Source organism: Aquila chrysaetos, chromosome 21, assembly GCF_900496995.4.
Source record: "Aquila chrysaetos chrysaetos chromosome 21, bAquChr1.4, whole genome shotgun sequence".
Taxonomy (NCBI): Eukaryota; Metazoa; Chordata; class Aves; order Accipitriformes; family Accipitridae; genus Aquila; species Aquila chrysaetos.
Window position 1 is genome coordinate 9,778,386 of NC_044024.1, and position 23,167 is coordinate 9,801,552.

The 23,167-nt window shown below is 47.0% G+C and overlaps 1 protein-coding gene across 15 annotated transcripts in view; it reads left to right on the top strand.

The window, feature by feature from the left end:
* The window catches only part of MBNL3 (muscleblind like splicing regulator 3), a 97,648-nt gene that overhangs the window by 54,286 nt on the left and 20,195 nt on the right, over nt 1–23,167 (top strand). For 14 of the 15 annotated variants that reach the window (XR_003920835.2, XR_003920836.2, XM_029996584.2 and 11 more), the window contains 3 exons: nt 8,576–8,740; nt 17,100–17,300; nt 18,741–18,977. Coding sequence is in view for 13 of the 15 variants with exons in the window: in XM_029996584.2 (XP_029852444.1) it covers nt 8,576–8,740; nt 17,100–17,300; nt 18,741–18,977 (603 nt within the window). In the remaining 2 variants the exon portion in view is untranslated. Of the gene's footprint in view, nt 1–8,575; nt 8,741–17,099; nt 17,301–18,740; nt 18,978–21,355; nt 21,410–23,167 lie in introns of all 15 variants that reach the window. The other variant, XM_029996596.2, reaches the window with a different exon arrangement.

A 23,167-nucleotide genomic window follows, 5' to 3' on the forward strand; every position in this document is an offset into this window, starting at 1 on the left:
CTGTGTTTGACCTGCTTTTTTAAAGTTGGAGAGGAATATAACTTTTTTTTTTTAAGCCTAAACACCTATAGTTACTTGGCCTGCCAGGGCTCTGCCCCACAGCTCTAGGGAGAGAACTGGGCAGACTGGGACTGTGTAAAATGCACCAGCCTCGCTTCAGCAGGGTGAACACAGCACGTCTTCTTGGTTTGCTCTGAGGGCTTTCTAGCTGCCTTGCACTTGCACGTGCCACTGGGCTTTGCTTTGAGCTCTCAGTTCAAAAGGACCCAAACCTCTTGTCATAGCTGCCCAACGTCACCTGCTTTCATTTGAAATCATGCAAAACATCAAGGTTCACTCATTTCAGTCAAAATCAAGTCTAGGCTTGCTCAGAAAGGGCTTGACCTGACAGTCATTGAAGCCATGAAATTCAGTCACTGTTTCAGTGGCAAGCTGGGGCTGCCTTGAGAGTGCTAGGAGCGTTGGTAGCCCTAGGAGCTTGCGACAGATACTCAGGTTTTTCCACTGAAGCTGTGTGGAAAGGCAGGTCTGACTCTTGTCCTCTGTACCCCAGCAAAAGACATGTCCCTGTTTGCCTGAGCAGCCCCAGGTCAGAGCTGACACACTGCTGCCGCAGCTCAGAGTATCGTTCAGAACAGCATAAAATCTGAAGAGGTTTCTCAAACAACTGCAGGGGAGCTTGGCTGGGCCAAAATAACACCTGGGGTGTTTTTAGCAGTTTTCTTCTCAACTGTGTGCGCAGGCTCAGGGAGGTGGCTCTTTGGACCCAAAGGTGGGAAGTTCAAAGAAGTTAGGCAAAGCTCATCTTAGAGATGTTGCAAAATTATGGTTTGTGCTTTTTATGGCGTATTTGAATCCTATTTCCGGCAAATTATGTATTCATGAACCGTACTTATTCCTAGCTAGAAGATGCATTTCACAGGGTCTATATCATCCATACCTGGAAGGTACCAGATTAACCTTAACTCTCGCATTTTTATCCACATACATTGAAATTGAAACTTCTGCATGATAGGAAGTCTACATTGCTTCCCTTCCCTTCGAGGCTGATTGCCATCTGGTAATGCTAACTAGAAGATACGTTTTGCTTTTTGTTTTCAGCTATGATCTGTTCACAGCAGGATCCACACCATAACAGCAGTCTTTGGGCTCTCTCTAAATGGGTGTTACACCTGCATTTGAAAAATGTCAGCAACTAGCTGTGCTGTATTTTTTTTTATTGCTGTTACAAGTAACTTCAGACCACCAGCTTCTTTGTACCCAATGTTGTGTACAAATACATGCTTGATGGCAAGTAGAGATGCTGGCAGAGGAGGGGTGCAGAACACTAACTCTCAAGCATCCCTACAGGTGTCCAGAGGGGAGCAGAAAAAGCAGTAGGACTGGAAAGCCTTTGAGATGGGCTATTTCAGAGAGATAGGGAGGATGGAGTGCTGGCATTAGATTTGGGAGTCTCTGACGTGGCACAAATCAGTTTCTAAACAAGACAGGGAACAAAGCATTGGAGAAACTTTTATGTGACAACCCACAACAGCTTGGAAAAGTGAGTTCAGTGGCAGTCTGAAAGGATGTGCTTGGCAAGACTGTTCAATTTTGTTTTGTTTTGTTCTGATGACTTGAATGATGGAATAGAGAGAGAGTATGCTTGTTAAATTGGTAGGATGCTCTGAGCTGGGAGGAACTACAGCCACTTTAGAGAACCAGATGTGGAATTGCAGATAATCTTGACAGGTTGGAAAAATAGTCCATAAAAAAGGGATGTGAGTTCAATAAAAGCATACGAAATACTGCATTTAAGCGAATCAGCTGCATGACACAGGGTGCAGCATAGCTGGGTAGGCAGTAGTTCTGGAAAAGGCTTGTTGAGAGTGAATCAAAAAAGTTACACTGTTAGAAGGAAAGAAAACGTCCTGCAGGGCTGTATAAGCAGCAGGGTTATCTGCAGGACATGTGAGAAAAACCTCCGTACCTGCACAGCACTGGTAAGGGGTTAGCTGGAGCGCGGTGCCCCGTGCATGCGCACACATCAGCAGGGGTGCAGGCTGACTGGGGGAGCAGCCTAATGAGGGGCTTGGAGAGCATGCTCACGAAGTTGAAAGAGTGTGGTTTGCATAGTCTAGAGCAGAGAGGTCTGAGGAAGGGGGATAGATGTGACTGCAGCCGTTAAGTATGGGCCCTTCCTCAGAGAGGAAGGGAGTAATTCCTGTTCTGGCCCTCTGGGGTAAGACAAGTTTTAGGCTTTGGTTGCAGGAGGAGCAAAACTGCAGTTGAGAATCAGGAAGAGCTTTACAGCTGCAGGGAGAGTGATGTGCTGGAGTCCCTTGTCTGGGGAATACACAAGTAATAGGTACAAAGGAAACAGGTGAAGTTGATCTGTGTAGGCTTAGGGGTGATGTGTCACTTCTCTACATCCTTCTAGACCTGCTTTTTAGGATCCTTGTAGGTGGGCTAACAGCCTTGCATGAGAACACATCTGAGGAGTGCTTTGTACATAATTACACTTTAAAACCTCTCTGTAAAAGTGAGCTGCTCCAACACTGTGAGGAGAAAAGCATTGCTATTAAGCAAAAGTTATCTGATGTACTGTGCCAGGGTCAATGTTCAAGGGAGGTTGCAAGGTTATACTTCTCACTGACTCAGCTGGCAGCATAACTTTTAACATTTCATTAGCCTGTAGAAATGAATTGCAGATAAGGTATGTACAGAGCTAGGCTTTGAACCGCAGTGAGTGACAGCTTGGCTGCATGAACACCTATCTGTGAGATGTAACACTAGCTAATGATCAGGCTGACTTGTTGGCTCCAGCGTCCTTTGTTTTCCAGTTGAAAACATGCTATTTCCATGCTATTTGATGTTGTTTGCTGAGCAGAAGGTGTTTGCTCCAGCAGCGAGAGGGACAGCCATCTCCCTTCCTCCCTCTGGCACAGCTCTCTACCTGTGTGGAAAGAGGACTGTGATGCAGCATTGGAGATGGCAGGACGAGCCGTGCAATCCAGCCAGCATGCCAGTTGCTCAGCCCTGGACCAAGCTGCTAAAGACAAACCATAGTGAGCATGAAGCACTTGAGTTGGGATGGTGGATGGACAGTGTTCCCAATACCATGGTGGTTTGCTTTCCTGGAAGGGTAGCTTTGAAGCTGCAAGTCTCTATAGGGTGGGCGAAGGGCTTGGCGCTTGGGCAATACCAGATACCAAGTCTGCCTCCCAGGATCTCTCTTTTCTTAGAGAGCAGATGGCAGTAGGGGTAGACCTGGAGCAGCATGTGCTGCTCAGTACATGTTCTTAGCTGTGCTGCATGGACGCAGGGATGAAACCCAGAGCTCCCCGCTTTCTGCCTCCCACTGTTGCATGAGAATTCACACTTTGCAGGCAGTTCTGCAGCCTGGTCTCTGCGTGCCCTCCAGATGTGGGGGCAGACACCATGGTGGCTGAGGTTGTATTGCATATGTGAAAGCCATGCAAGACTCTGGCAGGAGTGAGGACCCCTGGCCAGGAGAAGGCCTCTGTGTGCATGTGTTGAGTGGGATGGAAAGCAGACAGCATTTCATGCCTCGGCGCTGGAGCGACAGGCACTGAGTAAGCAGGGCCAGCACATCTCTGAATGTGCCTCCCCACTGAGTTACTCTTAGGGAGGTGGAAATCTGCTGCTTCATGCAGGGAAAAGTTATGTAGACAAGCTGTGTTTTGGTGCCTGGTTTTGTGCAAAACATGGAAATCCTTTCCTGCCTGGTCTCTTTTCATTCTTTTTGCTGTCAGTCATTGCACATGTCATCAGCGTCTGTGGAAAAGACAGCACAGTCAGGGCGCAAGCCTACTGCAGCCTCCAGTGTGTGAAAAGCAACATTAGCTTAGAGATTTTCACATGAGAACTGCTGGTGATTGATGGGACATACAGTGCAGTCATTAAAACCAGAAACGTGTCTGCTCTGGAACCCCTTGCTGGCGTCCAGGATTAAAGAGACCATAACAAACTGCATTACTGGTGCAAACGTGAGCAAGCCTTGGGTTTGTGCTGGAAGCCTTGTTTCTGCAGCACAGTTCAGCTTGCTTCAGCAGCCACTGAGAAGAGAATTTGTGCAGCATGCTTAGAGTAGGTTCATCCAGCCTGGTGCAGTACCCAGCGTGCTCTTATTTGCACCCCTCTGAGCTAGGATGCAGATGACAAGGTGCAGTCCAGCAGACTCCAAACAGCCAGGTGTAATGCAGGTTCTTCTACTGGATTTAAGTCTGCTGCCATCAGTGCTGCACTCAAAACAGCTGGCTTTGTTGCACTGCAAGCTGCTGTCACGTTCGCTAGTGTCAGATGCCAGCCATTTACAGTATGCGCCATCACAGCATGACTTAAGTTGGCAACACAGAGTCAATCACATGCCAGCAGCCTACTGTAAGGGTGGGGGAGTGTGTGGGAAGAAAGGGGGAGAAGATACTCTTACAAAATCTTTTAATGATTTATTTTTAATATCCATTTTTCAAGCCTTGGGAAGTGCAGTCCATATGCTTTTTCCTCCTGGCTGTAGTTGGCAAAGAAGCTGACGAATATGGTCCTTCAGACTCCTTCCATTTTGTGAGGAGCCAGAAAATACAGATATATTTAGCATGTTACCAAGGCCAGCAGCAGAGTCTGTTGCTGGGTGGTGATTCCCTGGCTGCAGGCTCGTGTGCCACCCCGGACAGGGTGGGAATGCGCCTTCCCTGGAGTCAATACTCATGCTAAATTAACAGCAGCAAACTCCTCCAGTTACAACAGGATGGCTGCACTGGTCCCAGCAGGCTCAGCATGCCGCTCGCTGACACAGGTTCAGTCTCTGAGCACCATGCCCCTTCCCAACACATGTAGCAACCCACTCCAGGTGCTAGGATGGTGCTCTTTGGTGCAACGCTCAGCTTGGAGAGTGTCTCAGCAGGTCTCTGTGCAGGGCACTGGGACTGTCCTGTGCCCTCTGCCGAGCATTCAATGTGGTGGAGCCATAGCTAGTCACTGCAGCAAAACTGCACCTTTTAGCATAAAGATGCTCATCTGAAACTTGGAGGCCTGACTCCTGTTGTGTTTTCTCATATTGTATTCCTAGGCCACCCAGGTATAAAATGGAGTTGTCCTTATTTGTCCCCAGCCCGATATCCACACAGCAGATTTGCTACCAGTTCCCTGTTGTTTTCCCTGCTGTGTTGCAGCTGGTACTGAGAAGTGAATAATGGCAGTTCTTTTGTCCTTCTGGTGGCTGTTGTAGAGCTGAAGTTGGTCTTGAAGAGTGTATGTGTTGTTGAGAAGTCCTGAGAGCTGTGGGTGTTGCGACGGAAGTGTAGAAGGGATCACCCCTACCAGTGTTGGAGTTCAGAGGATACTGGAGGTGTCCATCACTTTGGAGCGAGACTTCTTGAAAGTTGTTTCATACCTGGATGTCTAAACTGGGAACATTTTGTGTCACTCTGTCACATCATCAGTTCCTAAAATTCATTGTCTGAGAGATGAAGAACCTACTGTGGTGTTGGAGAGGGAAGCCCGACTCAGCTGTGACTTCTAACCCGTCCTATTGAAATGCAGCGGTTGATGATGCTCAGGATCAAAATGATGGTGAGGAGGAGCTAGACTGAAGGTGTGGTTTTGAATCCAAGTGCAGCGGTGATTCATTTAATCTTCCTGGAGCCCTAGACGGCCTGACTGACAGCCGTGCTGCACTTCACAGCCTTCACTCTGCAGCAGCATCTGCACAGCTCTCAGTTCCTTGTAAATACATGTCCTCGTTGAAACCAGTAGCGCTCTGTGTGGGCACTGGTTTCTGCTCACAGCTCTGCCTGCAGGATCAAGGCCTCGTGCTGTATGGGGTTTTTTTCCCTGGTAATAAAAACGTTGTGTTTGTAAAACCCCCTGTTGGAATTAAACAAACAATGTTTTGAGAAAAAAGTAGAACAAAGCTTCACATGAAGCTGGCGTGGCTGGTATCAATGACATGCAAAATTTCAGTTGGAATAGCAAAGTCCTTTTCAAGTTGAAGAAGGCCCTGTAAGTATTGTTCACAAAAATAGTAGCTCTTTTTTCATCTTCTCCATTCCTGCAGTGTAGAAACATCTACACAGATTTATTCCAAATTTGGTAGAAATTAGTGTTTTCCCAACCCAAAAGCACTTGTGCCAAGTTTCAACCAGGAGGAATTTCTAAGGCTGATGTGTAAGCCCTCGAAGGCTGGAGCTTAGAGCAGAGCAGCTGCCCAGCCATCAACAACCCGCTGCTTTGCGGGGTCTGCTCCTGGTCTGCAGCAACCTGAGCAGCCCTGCAGAAGTTGTGGAGGTGGGATGCAGCAGGTATGCTCTGAGCCTGAATGCCGGACTCTTGTTGGGTCCCAGGTGATGGGAAGGGCTGTGGAGGGACCTGGTCTCATGCAGCTGGAAAGATGCCCTGAGAAGGATGACCCAAATCTGCCTAGTGCTGATGAGTCTCCTTCTCCTTCCAGATTAATGCCGTTATTTACCTTGTAGTAGTGCTGCGTTGTCTGAGCACCAGCCAGATGTGTGGTGCCATTTTACCCTCACTTTACACAGATGTAAGAAAGTGTCTGGTGATGAAGATTCATGTCCTCGGGGCCTGTGAGCAATTAACTTGCTGCTGGGGATCTGGGGCTGTTGGACTACTGAAAAGCCAAAACAATAGCATTAAACAGGCTCTTTCTTTTTGAGTTGGGTTGTTGGGAGCCACTGGGCCCTTCTAGGAGCAGGGCAGAGTTTCATTCTGCAAAGGCAGGCTGCTGAAGTTTGGGAGTGGTTTATTTCCTGTCCCACTGGGTTTAGCCCATCACTTCTTGCACTTAATTATTTGCCTCTAAATAACAACGGGGAGCCAGGGGTTTTGTTTAACTCTCTTATCTCCTTGGAGCAGGTAAGAGAGGAGCCTGTTTCTCACAGTACTCCATCATACAGCCCCTTTCACGCTGCAGTCAAGCTCTGCAGCCCTCTCCCCAGTGAAGACATTATCCCCAGCAGGCAGGGGGGCAGAGGAAAGCACACCTAAAGCTTTGCAAGTCTCAGGCTGCTCTACAGTGACCTGTCCCCCTCGCGGCACGCTGAGGAGCCTGGCTGGGGGTTCAAAAACAGCTGCTGCAGTTGGTCACAGTGTAGGCTTTGTGCAGTGGTACTCAGACTGTCCAGTGATTCCACCTGTATGTTTGTACAAGTCTTAAAAATCCTCAGGGGAGCATCCTGGATGCAGGTAGGAGCCCATCCCAGGGGGTTTCTGTCAGTCTGAGCCCTGGGTGTGGTGGTGTGTAACCAGCAAACCCCTGTGGACCTGGTTAGGGGTTAGAGCTCTGCTGTGTGTGATCCTGCTAATGGGAGCAGGTACGTGGGGTCACCCGGTGTGCCCCTTTTTGAAAGCAAACTTAATTATATTGAGGCTGAGAACTCGGTGTCCAGCCTTTGACAAGAGTGCCTGGGACAGGCTGGGTAATGGATGGTCCTGCTGCTTTGCTGGCTGCAGGAACGATTATTAGTTATCTGTCACGGAACAGCTCAGTGGCCCCAAGGTCTGGCCTTATTTTAATTGGCTCTGAATAGCTCCAAGGAATTACTTCCTAAAAAAGTTCACCATTTTTGCGTAAAAGTTATTTATGAAACTTAAGCATAAAGTTGCATAAAACGTTTCTTGCATTCTGTATGCCTCTGTTTCTTGAGGAGAGAATACGCCGAGAAGGAGGGGGGAAAAAACCCCTATTTTTCAAGAATTTTTTCATCTTAATGACAAAATTTGTTACTAGTTTTCTGCGTTCAGTGGACTATTAGTATTTATCTTCCTATGCCTATTTGCAAACGCTATTAAAAGCAAGGCACAGTTTATGGATGTTTTTTAAAAGTGATGGTCTCACTTGATTTGAGGTAATCTGCAACATTAGTGATCCTTTGTTTTCTAGGAGCCACTGGCTTCCCCAATGCTTATGTTTATTGGGGGGGGGGAAGTAGTCAGTGATGCAAGATACTGTGGCTTTTGACAAACGAAAGCATGAAGGGGGAAATTGTTTCAATTCTTCCTCCTGTGACTACCAGTTCTCGGCATCTCAGGGTACGTGCATGTTGAAGATCAGAGGTGCTGCTTTACACAGCTGTTGTCTTCATGTTTTACCCAGTACAGCTGGGGAAGTGGTGGAGACAGTTTTGTTTCTTGCTGTCTGGTTGTCAGGGCCAGTTAAGTGGTCTGCTGTTGGGAGGGAGGGGTAAAACAACACACACAAGAAAATGGGGAAATTTTGTTGTTTCTGGAACTGTTGGCACTAGCTTCTGAAAATACTGGTATTTGTGTTAGATTTTTTTTTTTTTTTTTTTTTTTGCAATTATCATTTTGACATCAGGAAGCCTAGCTTTTGGGTTTAGATTGATAGTATTCAGTTAGTGTTACTGCAGAAGAAGTCATGTTGCTCTTCACCTAAGTATTGCACTGCTATAGAAAAATCACAAAAGAGGCACAGTAGCTACCAAACTGCTTCTGCCTAGATGATTGTGTTGTTACAGTAACCCAAACAATCCTCAATTAAATTTCTCTGGCTGCCATGAGTGTTACATTCGCTGAAATGCTGTTTCATTTTGTGTTTTAGGGCCGGTGTACCCGAGAGAACTGCAAATATCTCCACCCTCCCCCACACTTAAAAACACAACTTGAAATAAACGGACGCAACAACCTGATCCAGCAGAAGACGGCCGCAGCCATGTTTGCTCAGCAAATGCAGTTTATGCTACCAGGCGCGCAGCTACAGCCAATTGTAAGTTACAGCAATGAATCAGGTTCACACTGCTCCACGTTTCTTTCCTGTTTGCTCACGGAGGCCCCAGCCCCGTGCTTGAGCTTGGGCAGTTGTGCTGCACAGAGTTGGGCAGCATCTTCTGTGGCTCTCCTTTCCTCTGATAACTTAAGGAGCTGCGAGATTCAGGGCATCAAGTGGAAGGGTCTTAGGCCGGGTGGATATTTGACCAGTTAATTCACATACCTCCTAGAAGTCTTGAGTGGCTCAATTCCAATGGATCCTATTTTGGGTAGGTGTTTTACACAGGGGTGAGGATGCTGGAGTTCTTCCACGCTGTGGCAAGAGGCCAGCTGACTCCCTTGGACTAGATGCATTGTACTGGTGGGCTAAAATTGGGGAAGATGAATCCTACCCAGACCTTAATACTTTTTTATGTCTGGGAGTGAGACCCATTTCACTGCAGTTGTCCCAGCAAAGAGTTGTGCTAACGTCACAGCCCTGTTTTTCACAGTAATGCTGTTTTATACTCACAGCAGGAAAGATTTGCTTCTCTTCAGGTGGGGAGGGAAGCCTGTGGGAGACAGGTGTTTGCAGAGCAGGTAGTTAGAGAAGCCTTTGTTGCCGGTCCCTGCTTTTGCCTATTGGTTAAAACAGATTTTCAAGCTGGAGAACCCTGTTATGCCACGGAGAGGATGGCTCGTATCTGCTGGTTGGTGTATCTGGGAGGGGGTGACATTTGTCAGCTGAGTTTGAGTCTGTTGCTATGTACATTTTAAGAATTGTCAGAGGTCTTCAAGCAGCTCTTCAGTGCTGACATAAGTAAGTTGCACATTTTTAACCAAGAGCTTAATTAGGAGTTCCCCATTTAAAGTTGGGGCTGAGTATCTTTCCTGGGGCAATGTGCACTTGATGTGCAGTTGCTGGGTGAGGTTCCTTGTGCTGTGCCACACAGGAGGTCTGGCTGGATCCCTAGGACAAACTCTTCTAGCGTTAAGGTGTACAAGTCTGTAAACCAGCCTACAGTGGCCTCCTGATGTCCCACCTACAGTACCTGGCTTCTCTGTCCAAATGGGGCTTCAGACTCAGCATCTGTCACCCTCACTTTGAAAAGCTCGTGTGTCTCTGGTTTAGCCTTACAAGAGACTGGTGAAGGGTTCTTCCTTGTTGGAGGCTGTTGTGCTCTTTGGGGTAAGAGCTCGTGATGGAGCTGTGTTTCAGCGGGGAAAGCTGGCCAGTGTCCCTTCATGATGGTGCTCTGCCACCATGTCGGGGCATTTCCCCAGTCTGGCATGTTCCTCCTGTCTTGTGAAGGATTGTTCGTGTTTGCCCTCACTCTGGTCATTGTGTGTGTGTGTGTGTTAGCAGTTTTATCTTCACCCTGCTGTGTAAGCTAGGAAAATGCTGTTTATTCCCATTTTAAAGATGGAAAAGTGAGGCAGAAGGGAAAATGTGCCACAAAAAAAGTCTTTAGTTGCTCTGCACATTAAGCTCTAATCTGCTATAATCTTTGCACCTCTTCTTGTGGAGTTTGAAAGTACGTGCACATCAGAAGGAAATCCTGAATTCCCACAAAATGGTAGCACTGGTTTCCTAGCCTTGTACCAAAAGCAAACCTTTCCTGTTTGGGGTTTTCCTCTGTGGGGAATTCACAGTGGACACTCTTTGGCTGGCTGTTCAAAACATCTCTGGGATTTCCTCTTTGGAAAGTTCCCATCTTCCCATTTTGCAATCTTGCAGGTCCAGTTCACTCCTGCAGTTTCGCTCCTGCCATTTAAATTGCCTCTGAGACTGAATCTGTCAGTTTGTCTGGTTAGTGCTCTCATTTCAGAGGTAACCTTATCTGATGAGAAAGGTCCCTGGTTTCTGAATTGTGCCGTGAAGGAGACATGGACAAAGAAGAAAAATAAAATTTTGTTCTGCAATGACTGCTCCCTTTCTGCTTTCCCACACTTTGCTCAGAGTAAACGAGCTCTTGGTCTAATTCCTGCTGCCCAACTTGCTCCACACAAATTTCAGGACAAACAAGAGATTGCTCTTTCAACTGCCTTTGATTTCCTGAAGATGCTGCCAGTGGAAGCAGGCTTTGAGATTTTTTTTATTTTTTTTTTTTTCTTTCTAAATGAGAAGGGTGGGGCCTCCTTCTGGCTACACATGAAATTCTTCAAAGCAGAAAGTATTATATCAGATGCAGCAGCAGAACAAATCCCATGTGATCAGAAAGCTGATCAACGGGATGCCTGCTTAATTGGGATGCTTGCCAGAGATAAGATTTGGAACAGCGTGCTTAATAGCTCCAAACAATAGCTGAATGCTTAGACATTTTAAAGTGCATTTTCACCAGAAAAGCTACTGTATTTAAAAAAAACACACCAAAAAACCACCAAAAAAACCACACGCAACACCAAACCAGCACTTGGCATAGCAGCTTTTCACCATGCTTCCTGAAATGGCATTGAATGTGTCTGTCTGTGAGCTTGCACCTGAACATTCACTGCCAGATCTTCTTGCACCACCACTGACATCACCAAGAGCTAATCTTCCCATTGAGCCAAGAGCTAGGATCCTGATGGTGGCTGGTTAATGAAGGTGCTGCTTGGAGAAGAACCATGTCCCACGTGGGCTGCCTGCTGCATGCTGCTCACGGAAGCCTACTAGGTGTGAATTAATGGTTTCTAGTGTGAGCTTATTTCTCTGAAGTCTCTGGTTACTCTCTGATGTTGCTGCTAACCATTCGCGCAAAGCTGAGAATCACATGAATGTTTGGTGGCCATGATGCAGTTTTAAACAGGCTGCTTTGTACAGCACTTTAAAACAAGTCAGGCAAGGAAACGGAGCAGAGTATTTGCTCAGCATGGTGTATTTGTCTGGGAGAGACCTTGGAGGGACCACATAGGTGCCAAGTAGGAAGACTCTAGTAAAGTTTTGACTTTTGAAAGTCCAAATTCACCATGACTGCTGGCTTTGGTTGAGCTGTGCTAGAAGCTCTCTGGGCTGTTTTTGCCTCTGTCTCTGTTAAGACTGCATGAAAGTCAGGTTGAAGGTGGGTAGAGCTGGATCTGGCATCGTTATGAAGAGCCATTTTGGTCAATGCTGTGTCTGGTTTCTCAGATATGGTCACTCTGAGCCCTGTGTGTGCCAAAGCAAGGCCACCCAAAAAGTGCTGCACCCTGGGCCTGATCCGCACACTCTCTATTCTGGTTTATCCCTTTGCAGCAGTGAGAGACAGACTTTTGGAGCTGGCCATGGAGGTGCTTCAGCACAGGCTCCAAATTGACCTGGTGGAGCGGGGCAGTGGCTTGCATGGTGCTGCCCTGCTAGCTGTGTCTGAACAGGCAGTTGGATAGAGCATGGCAGTGTTGACACACCTGCCTCCACTCCTGCCCTGCAGCTGCCTCTGCTGCTGCCCTGGGAAATTGTTTCCCCTCTCTTCGTTTTCAAGCTCTTCATCTTTTCTTTCTGTCAAGGTATTTGTAGCCAGGACTGTCTTGACAGCTCTGAGTCACCCATGCCCCTGAAGACAACCTGGACTCTAACACAGCCCTGCATTCCCTCCTGGGGCAGCAGGACCCTGCTGCCACCCCTTGGTGCCGATGGAGGGGTTAAAGCACAGGGTGAGCAACTTAGTGCTTGGCCAGTGATGCTTGGAACAAGTGCTGGAGCAGATTACAGCAGGTGTTTTGGACATGCATTTGTTCCATGCAGCAAAAACCTGATCTGTATCTTAGCCTCCAGTCAAAGGCACACTAGGAATGAATAAACACATGTACCCTGGCCCACCCGGGAGCTGCTGTCTGCCAGAGACAGTGCTGTGGGGCATTAACACCTGACTTTTACACTACAGCAGCCCAAAAATGAGATATCCTTTGAGCAACGAGTGTGTCTGGAGTCTGATTGGGGAAATGAGCATCTGTGGTGGTAGGTAGCTGGATGCTTTGGCCGCTTGGATTCACTCCAGCGTGCTCAGCTCTCACGTTAGAGGGGTGGTTTTACAGCCAGCCCCATGCAGTTGCATTGGAGGGGAACACAGGTTTTTGCTTTTTCTGAGCAGCATCAATTATGTTTTCAATATCAGGGTCTTCAGCCTTGTCAGTACAAGATCTTTATCTTCTACATTTCTCTCACCAGACTGTAATAAAAGCTGCCACTGTTTTTTGTGTGCTTTCCATGTGTAACTGCTTAGCAGTGACCTGTTTCCCCTCCTTCAGGCCATCAACACCTCTGTATTTTTGCTGGGTCTCTCATTTTCAGGCTTTCCCTTTTTAGGGTCTGAGGTAACTCAGAATCAACACTTCCCGGCTGAGACAGCGCTTGTGTTCGACAAAACACCAGCCGCTCATCTGCCTTCCTCTTCACACCCACTCTGTGTTTCTTCTCTAGCTTTAGCAGAATTTCTGCCAGGCAAATTGAATGCAACTTCTAGTTTGTTAACAAAATCAGCTGTTCCAGGTTCTGTCACCACCGGTGGTGACAAATGCCCCTCCCTGGGACGGTCCCTTCTCACTGCTCACACCTTCAATCCAACAGCTCCCATGCTTGGGGTCTGTGGGCAGCTCAGAGCTGTTGAAGTCCTTGGCAGTCCTCCTGTGAGATGTGTTCTCACAACAGCCATTTCAGCTGCTGCTTTTTTCTTTTAATTTATTCTTATGAAGATTTTAATACTCAGTAAACCAGTCTTGTGAGCTGCCACCAGTCTGAACCCCTCTGCTGCTGCACTGTAACCTGTTTTCCTCTGCTCAGGAGTCACTGGTAGTGTCTGCATATGCTATGGTCAATAAAAGTTAGTTTGCAAGGAAACCTGCTCCTGTATTTCCTGAATTTGCAAGAGCTTTAAGGGGGATAGCAGGGGTAAGTAGTGATACTTTCAATCCCTCTGTTTTACCCTAGAGCGCACCAGCAACTAAGTTGAGACTTTTTTTTTTTAGGGTACAGTCATAATATTGATCTGTCAGGTCTCCTGGCTGGGTGCAATCACAAGAGGTAAATGGGAGGCATGTTGAGGAGAGCAGTGCTGAGTTGGATTCTGGCTGCAAGGAAGAAACTCGCTCAGATTCCCTCAGGACAGGCCTGGCATGGGGGACTTGCACAGACGTAAAGGGAGGAGAGATTTGGCTGGCAGCATCTTTATTACTGGTACTGATGCACAAGCCAGACTGGATTTCCCAATCCAAGACAGGCAGTCAGGGCTGGCAATGAGCGCAGCCCATCTTTTCCCCTCATCAGCCACAATAAATACAGAGCTCCCTGATGCCAGCTTACAAAGGAGCAGTTTTCAGTGCGCTTAGCACACTTCAGACTTAAAACCCCAGCACTTCCAGGTTTAATGTGTTGAGTGAGGTCTGCTTGTTCTCTGGCTGTGCATCTGCTGAAAATGCCTGCCTGGCTGCCTGAGTGTCAGTCCCCTGCCTGCGGGCAGGGTGTGGAGCAGAGCTGTCACTTTCAATCAGTGGCACCAGGCGCACAGTTCAGGCGGGCAGAAGAAGCAGTTGTGAAACCTCGGGAACACAGCAGCAGATGCTAGGGCATGGAAATGGGTGAACAACCAGTGGCAGCAATAAAACCCCCTCCTGCTCCTTCATGTACCCCTCTGCAGGTCTCCAGGATTGCGAGTAGATTGTAGTCCTCAATTGTTCCTCATGGACATCTTTCCTCTGCTCGCTTCAGCTTGGGTTTGGATCTGTTAGCCCTTGCCGATTGCTCCCAGTGAGGAGAGGGGCTGCTTTTAAGGAATTGCCTTGTAGATGGAGACTGTTACAGGGAGCAGGACCTGCCTCCCAGTTTGTCATGGCTTTGGTGGAGAGGCTGGTATATCATCTCTTCGTGAACGTTTTGCACTCCTTCCCACTGATTTCTGGTGAATTCACTCAGTGTGAGGTGTTGCAAGCCTCCAGCCTTCCTCCCTGGCTGCACAAATGTGCTGGCATCCTCCGCTTGACCAGTGGGAGGAACATCTCCCCTCTGTCTCAGAAACCAGATAGGTCCTTGGGCTGGCTCCTGGTTGTGTTTGAGCCCAGGCAGGGGAAGCCTGCTTTAAAGGATCTCCTGAAATTTTGGAACAATATCTGTGTCACACCTGCTCTGTCAGGATACGCAGGACTCCTGCTGTATTAGGTGCTGGGAAAACATAGGGTAGATTTGCCCACGCATTTGTGCAAGCTGCATGTGCTGCAAGGTTTGGGCTACGATGGGTACGTAAAACAAGTGCTGACAACATGTTAGGCCCCAGCATGACCCTGTGCAGACTGGTCAGGCTGGAGAAGCTCCTTAAAATAGCATTTACAGTGCGAGTAGTGACAGAAGTTCAGCAGATGCCACTGTAATTACTAGTGCTCACACAAAAGAAAACAGTCTAATGGATGCTGCCTTCTCACTAAAGTGTTCAGGGAGTCGCAGCATTTGAAGATCCTTAAAGAGCTTTTCTAGCAGCAAAAGGTGTAAAATGTCTAGGAGCCACAGAGAATTGAGAGAAGATAATGATTTAATAAAGGGCCATGGACTGGAGGATCTCTGGGTTTAATGGTTGAAGTCTCCCATCAGCTGAAGCAGGGCTTGACTCAGACTCAGAAGAAGGAAAATTGGAAATCCCTCCCAGAGAGAGGATTATTTGGTTCTGCTACACTTAAAGCACCCAGCACTGCTGATTCAGGAGGCCATGTCTCCACGTTGAGGAGGAGAAAGCAGGACGTATGCTGGCAGAGACCTGTCATCCCCTTTCTCATCAGCTCAGGAGCTGCTTGCTGTCACTCTGACCTTAGGAAGGGGGCATCATTAAGCTAAAGATAGGTTAGGACAGCTTGGCTGGTGTTACTGCGGGCTAGCTTCTTCCAGATTGCAACAAGCAAAGTGTTTCCCAGTGTATGAAAGTCTTGGGATGAAGATGCTGTCAAGAAACACACTGTCCATGTGTAGTTTCTTTTAGAAACCCACATGACTAGAAGTACCAAAATAAAAGCGAGGAGGGAATGATGTGTGTGGCCAAAAAGACGCCCCAGGCCATTTTGTAAGCACACTTGCATTTACTGCCAAGCAGAGGCTGTAGCAACTGAGGAGGGCATCACATATGCCTGCAAATGTGACCAGCTGTAACTGTAACCCAGAGTTCCTAATGGAGCGGGTGACAGAAGGGAAAATAAAAATGGTTGCAAGTTGCAGGCTGCTTCCCCTGGGGGCTGCTCGAGCCCCTGCTACAGGAGCAGGAGTGCTGCCTTGCAGGCTCTGGTCTTCGGGGTGAGCAGGGGGTATATTTCAACAGCTGGAATTGGTTTCATTCCCAAATACACCTCTGATTTGGTGCTTCAGTATCACAAACTCCCTGGCTGTAGGGGCTATTCACAGACTTTAAACTGAGCATCTGCTTAGGAGCTTTGTGTGATCTCACCTGCCTGGCAGAACGGCAGCTCCTTTCCCAGACCAGCACTGCTGGAGCAGTTCAGGCCGGGGAATTGGCTCTGGCCACCAGCACTGAAGCTCTGCTGCGCTTGGAGAGCCTGCTTAATGTGATTTAGGGATCTGAAGCTGTCAAGATCTTTAAGGCCCATTGTTCTGTCTCCTCATGGGAACATTGCTTCTTGCAGCACAGGTGGGGTCCTAGACCTTGTACTGGCCCACCTGAGCCATCTCATCTGGAACGCTCTGTCCATAGCTCTTCCAAGCCCATGACCCACCTGCTTTTGCCAAAGCCACGAGGTCTGGCACATTGTGACACTAGTGAGTTTGGTGTCCTCTTGCTGCCATTCACGTGGAGAGTAGGCTTGGGATACTCCTGCAAAATGGCGTTTGCCCAGAGGCTGTTGACAGTCTTGAAACAAACCCCAGATGTGCAGAATGCTAGACCTCCAAGTGTACCATAGCAGAGATGCCTTGCCTGACTCTAAATGATTGCTTTTGTCTACCTGAGCCACACTAGCCATGATAACATGAAGCTCAGTGCAGGCTGATAGTGAACTCAGCCATGTAGCTAATGGGGTTACCTGCTTCCAGGTCCTGAAGCTGCAGTTTACCTTGCGGGTCTCTGTATAGCCTTGCGGTGTAGTCATACAGAAGCTGAGACATTTATTTGGGAATGAGAAGTCTGTTTAATTTGGGCCTGCCCTAATTGCTGGCATGAAATCCTTAATTGTGTCATTAAACTATAAAGATCATCAATATGCTTTGATCTGACAAATAAAGATGCCTTGTGTTCAGGATGAGTCACAAATCTGTGAGTCAGGAGAAGCAAATGGATCACAAGTAAACGGCGATAAATGAATAGATTGGAGAGCACAGCATTTTGATGTTGCTAATCAAATTGTCTAAAAGGATTGAAATGATGCAAGGCTTTGATGGGTAATCCAAGACAGCTTTTTAACTAATATTTTGTTTTTCCTCTTTCTATCCACAGACAACGTTTCCTGTGACTCCATCGCTTGCAACAAGTCCCACGATGGCTTTTAGTCCCTACCTGAGTCATGTTTCTCCTGGGATGGGCTTGGTTCCTGCAGAGCTTTTACCAAATACTCCTGTCCTGGTTTCCGGAAATCCTACTGTTACAGTACCAGGAGGCTCTGCTGGGCAGAAACTGATGCGTACGGATAAACTGGAGGTATTTGGACGTCTGATATGATACTGCTGACGGGAATGAACAGGACATGTGGTCCCAGCTGTTGCTCTCTGCTAGAATGACCTGGTGCACCACAGTGCAGAGTTTCATTTGCAGCTTTCCTAACACAGGGCTGCTGCTCTCTGCTTGAGCAGACTCTCATGTGGGACCTGATCCCAAATCCTTGGAAGTCACTGGAAATTTGGGAGCACTCACTCTTCTGATTTCAGTGGGCATTAGAACAGGGCTGGGATTGTTGTTTTCTGTGTGTGATCTGCCACACTTAAAAAAATGCAAGTAGATGGTCTACCCTTTCACTGAGTTGACTGGGAGATGTTTTGGAAGTAACAGACACTTCCCTTGTCTAGTGATGGGCTTACTGAGCTTTTACAGAAAGCTTTAAGCATTACACTGTTGGCAGTGGTGAGTATGGGGCATTGGAAAGATGTCTCCTCCCCCCACGTTGGCTGGGCATGCTGGGACTTAGTGTTGGAGGAATTGTAAATGTCTTTCAAACCCTAAGTAGAGGCTCTGCAGGAGGTAAGGGCTGAGGACCTGAATTCAGAGGCCCCTGCAGGTGTAAATTATAACACAGGAAGGTAGTGGAGAAGGGTGTAATTTCAAAACATGTTGTTTTGTGTTATGTACTTTGTATTGCCTTGCTGACATCTCACCTTTCCCCACACTCAGTCTGATAGTGCACTGGTACGTGATCTACACCACCAGCTATAGTCCTCAGCAATTTTTCTCAGTTCCTCAGACAAGGAAACCTTGCAGATCCATTTTGTGATACCTTTTTCTCTGCCTTTGATGCTTCGGTGGTCATAACTTAGGAGGATCTGCAAGATCTTCGTAAGGCTAGCAGTTTTTGGCAACATCTTACGAACATGTTGCAGTGTAATCAAATGCACTGTCACGTAACCCCAGGGTTGGAGTTCTATTATGGAGGGCAGTGTGACTATTTATGTGAAAGAGGCTCCTTGTTTAAGAAAAGGTACTTGTTGCAAATAACAGCAGCATGCAACATTTAGAATTAAATGTCCTACCCAAGTGTGTGCTCCATAACAAATACATAATCCAGGTGAGACACAAATGGCAGAGTTATTAACATTTAAGCTTTAGAGGCAGGGGAGGAATCCTGAGCTCCAAAAGTTTTGGCAAAACAACATTGACTTCCTGGGGTCACTTTGCATTCTGCACAAATTCTGTACTTCACTTGCATTAGGTAGTTGGCCTTGGTGACGTAGTTTTTTTCATACCTTGAACCAGTTGTGAGTAGCACCAGTTGCCCCTGCGACTGTTGGTACATGTGCTACCCAAGATGAGTATGGATTTAGAATGTACACATGGTTTAATGGGGCCAACTGAACTGATATTCTGTGTTGAAAATACTGAATGAAGAATAACTTGATGTTTTGCTCAACAATGTGACTTTCTTTTAAGGTTTGTCGAGAGTTTCAGCGTGGAAATTGCACACGTGGTGAGAATGATTGCCGCTATGCTCACCCTATAGATATTGCAATGATAGACACAAATGAAAATACTGTTACAGTTTGCATGGATTACATCAAAGGTCGATGCTCTAGGGAGAAATGCAAGTACTTTCATCCCCCTGCACACCTGCAAGCCAAAATCAAGGCAGCTCAACACCAGGTGAACCAGACAGCTGCAGCTGCAATGGTAAGTAGAGCTCTTCTCAAGCTGTATTTCCATTGCTAAGAGATTTCATTTGTGTCACATGTGTTGTTTGTGGAAAAGTAGAGTGCTTTGTAAATGGCTGACTAGAAACCTGAGAGCATGTGCAATATGGATCCCATCTTTTCATCCTTTCTATGTGCTCACCACAGCATGAATCCCTGAGTGGTGCTGCTCATCTCGCCAGTTAGGGACATGGTGGCGAGTCCTGTGATTTTCTGACGTGTCATCATGACGTGACATGAATGCAAGTACAGCAGCACTTGGAACCAACACCTTCCCTGGCTAAGTCGCAGGTGTCAGTTTAGCTTCCTCAGTACACAACGAAAGCAAAGACTGCCTATCCCATAACACATCCTTTGCAGGGAGATCCTGGCCTGTTGAAGTCAGTAGCAAAATCTCTACTGACTTAAAAGCAGATCAGATACCAGTTGTTTGAGCTTAGCAAACTTGTGCCCGATACCTTTGCCAAGGCTTAGTGAAACGGCAAGACTCAGATGAAGGGTGACTTCCTGACCTGTTCAATACTTTGAACCTGGTAGAGATGATCCCACCTGCATTTTAATTTGAATTGTGACTTTTAATACCTACAATTCTAAAAACGAGTCAAGGAAGACTTACCAGATAAAATTCCTAGCTGGAGTAAATGTTGCCATTCTGTTGAATTCGGTCTAATGGCACCTATTTATTCCAGAGACGAGAGCTGGGATGTTCAGCCTCGGGAGGGAAGAAGAGTCCCAGGGAGATCTTACCCATGTATATAAATTCCATGGGAGAAGTAAAGAAAACAGAGGCAGACTCTTCTCTGTGGTGCCCAGTGAAAGGACAAGAGGCAGTGGGCACAAATTGAAATTCAGGAAATTCCATTTAAACATAAGAAAAAACTTCCTTACCATGAAGGTTATCAAACACTGCAACAGGTTGCTCCATCCTTGGAGATACTCAGAACCTGCCTGGACACAGTCCTGAGCAAGCTGCTCTACCTGACCCTGCTTTCAGCAGGGTGTTGGTCTAGATATGATCTCCAGAGGTCCCTTCCAACCTCATCAGTTCTGTGATTTTTTCTTTTTTTTTTTTTAACTAATATTAAAAAGGTTCTTGCCTCCTTTTTGATTTAGAAGTAAGGCTACTAAAATTTTTCTAAAACCTTTTTTTTAAGACAGTAAAAGAGGTTGCTTTTCATTCATGGTGAAACATAATCAAAACGAGGATGATTCTAGAAATTAAACAACTGCCCTCCTTATACCATCAGTATTACCCAAATGTAATTTGAAGAACCACTTCATACTGCAGTATTTATTTGTCCTGCAGAGTTTATTTTTTAGATTTCTTACTATTTTTATTACTGTTGAAACAAGAGCCCAGGTCTGTTGAAAAAGAACCTTCTGAAATGAAACTCTTGTGTTTTTTACAATTGAATCTTTACTTTTTTACTAATTATCTAGGACACTGCTACTTAACCAAAGCCAGTGCATGTTTTATTCATGCTGCTGGCTTCTCTTAAAAATGTAATTAACCTTATTTGTATGCTGTTAACTAGAACCTTTAAAATATTTATTGATGGCTTGTTGCATCACCGCTGCTACCAAAACAGCTTACATTATTCATTTACTTCTCAAGGCTTGATGCATTTACTGTACCTGTTGAGGAATAAGACTTTAATAAGGGGAAGAATGGTGCCCAGTTTTCTTGGATCAAAAAACATATGCCAGACAAATGGGTGTACCTTCTAAAATAGATTTGGAATGACTTCAAATCTAAATTCAGCAGATATTTCTGAGGGACCCACTCCTGCAGTTACTTGACATGCACAAGTAGTAGCTTTACTCACTCCTGCTTAGCTGAAATCAGTGCAGCACAGTCAGATGAACTGGGTCAGGCTCAGTCCCCAGTTCAGGATGGCACTTAAGCATGTGCTTGAACATCCCTTCTTTACCGGTGGTCCTTCCCTTGCCACAAGTGCTCTTGCTGACCTCTGCATGGCGTGTAGCTGCAGAATTAGGGCTGAAGCCCAGTGCAAGTCCACTTGCAGGTGCTAATCCCTGAGCGCTCCTGACCCGCTGTGCCAGCTGCAGTGAATATGCTCTAAAGCACGTGTCCCATGATGACATTTCTTTACTTTTAAAACTTACCGAGGCAAAATAGCTGACTAGCCGCTAGGCCAGGTAATTACTCAGCCACCCCACGTTGTGCATGCCTCGTCTTTTTATAATATATTGTATAATGCATTCACTTTTTCTTTTTCTCTTCGCCTCCCCAAAATGTTGCTCTCTTGACACACCTCTGCTTGCTGTTTTTGTTACTGTGCTTGATCCCCCCTCCCTGGCCCATTGCCATCATGTGCTCGCTGCCTGCTAATTAAGACTCAGCCAGCTGTCAGATCACTGAAGCGACCGCTCGAGGCAACCTTTGACCTGGTACTTGGACCTTTCACCTTCTCGCTTTGCACGTAACCATCTTAGTCTGCATGAAAGCCTTCTGCACTTGGTCTGTTGTGTTTGTGCCTGGGGAGACTGCCCATCCCGGCCAGAAATGTTGCAGTGTGCGTTCAGACATGCCAATCCTGTGCCCCACACACCATCCATTAACTGTCTGAGCTTTGCCTCCTGAAGCCTGGATGTGTTTTGGAGGCAGTGAATAACCTTGGAGGGAGGCAGCTCTGGGTTTTGAAGTGTTTTTCCAAACAGTGGCAGCTCTGGAGTCATGAGATGCGATGTGTCGGTGAGAATTTAACTCATTAGGTCTGCAGTGTGCTGGATATGCCAGGGGGCTGGGTGGCGCAGGACAGATCCCGCAATTTTTCGTGGTACGCCCAAGAGCGCAGCCTTGCCTGGCAGTGTTACGCTGGTACTGCCCTGCAGAAGGGTGGTCTGTGCTGTGGGCACAACTCAAATTTAGGAGGGAGAGAGCTAAGCAGCACCCTCAGAGATCTGCGCTGGGAGCTGAAGCAGGTGCAGTACAGGACTTTGGTCGCGTGTTCAGTAAGCTGGGGACCTGGCTGCCACTGCAGCTGGCTCTGTCTCTGGTTCCTCCCCCCAAACCCCAGTGGGACAGTGTCAGCAAAGGGACCTTGCTCTGGGTGCCTTTTCCTTCAGTTTCAGGTACAGGAGCTGCTGCCCAGGCTTCTATCTGCAAGCTGTCTTCCTATAAGCTACCTTTGATTATTTTCTGAGTCTCAAATATGTTTTACCTGTTTTCGTGACACTCATAGCAAGGAAAAAGCCATCCTCCCAGTCTACTGTCAGTCCTGGCTCCATAGAAGACAACTCCTTCCCATTCACCCCAAATAATGAGGGATCCAATACTTCATAAAAAAAAACAGCTCCTGTCGCCCCACTGTAGCAGGGGAGAGGGAAGAGTGGACACAGAGGAGCCCTGAAACCTTCAAGCTAGTGTTTCTCCTCATTCCCAGAGCTAAGAAGCAGAGACTGATCCGTTCCCCTCTGAAGGGTTTTTTTTAAGTAGTCAACAGGCTTGTTTTAGGCAGCAGCAGTAGGAAACCTTGCCAGGGACCAGCTTCCACCAGCAGTCATGGAATTACACTGTAAATGACATAACAGCCTCTCACTCCCTGCTGCTCACGGCTGGCACGGATGCAGCCCCAAAGCCAGCGCAGGCAGTGACCTACACCGCGCCTTGCTGCCCTCTCCAAGAGCCACCTCTCTGAGATGTGGTCTGGCAGAGAATAGGAAAAGCCCTTTAACTCCCCTACCCTCCTAACCTCCCCCACTGAACAAAACCCCATCAGATAAGTTACTTTTAATAGCCTTCCTGCTCTAAAACATCTGAACCAGATGCAACCGTGTTGTTGGAATACGTCACCTCCTCTGAACCCTTTGGGAAGGCTGCACCAGAGAAGGATTCACGGTGGTGATAAAAGCATGTATAATCTTCAGAGGAAACTGCTCAGATTGCTTCTGCTGCTTGTCAGAGAATGGGTGCTACCTCTGCCCTTTCTCAGATCATTTTGTATTTGTCGTGCCTTGGAGTGAAGCAGCAAGCCAGATGCAGACCCAGCCCCTCTTTGCTAAGTGGCAAAGGGGTGAAAGTGTGATCTGCTCCCAGGAGAGAGCGATCTGCGGGGAACTTTGAGATGCAATTAAATTGTTTGTTGCAAAGATTTAATCCAGTTCTTGTCTTGCAAAAAATAACAAGAGAGTGTTGTTAACCAGCAC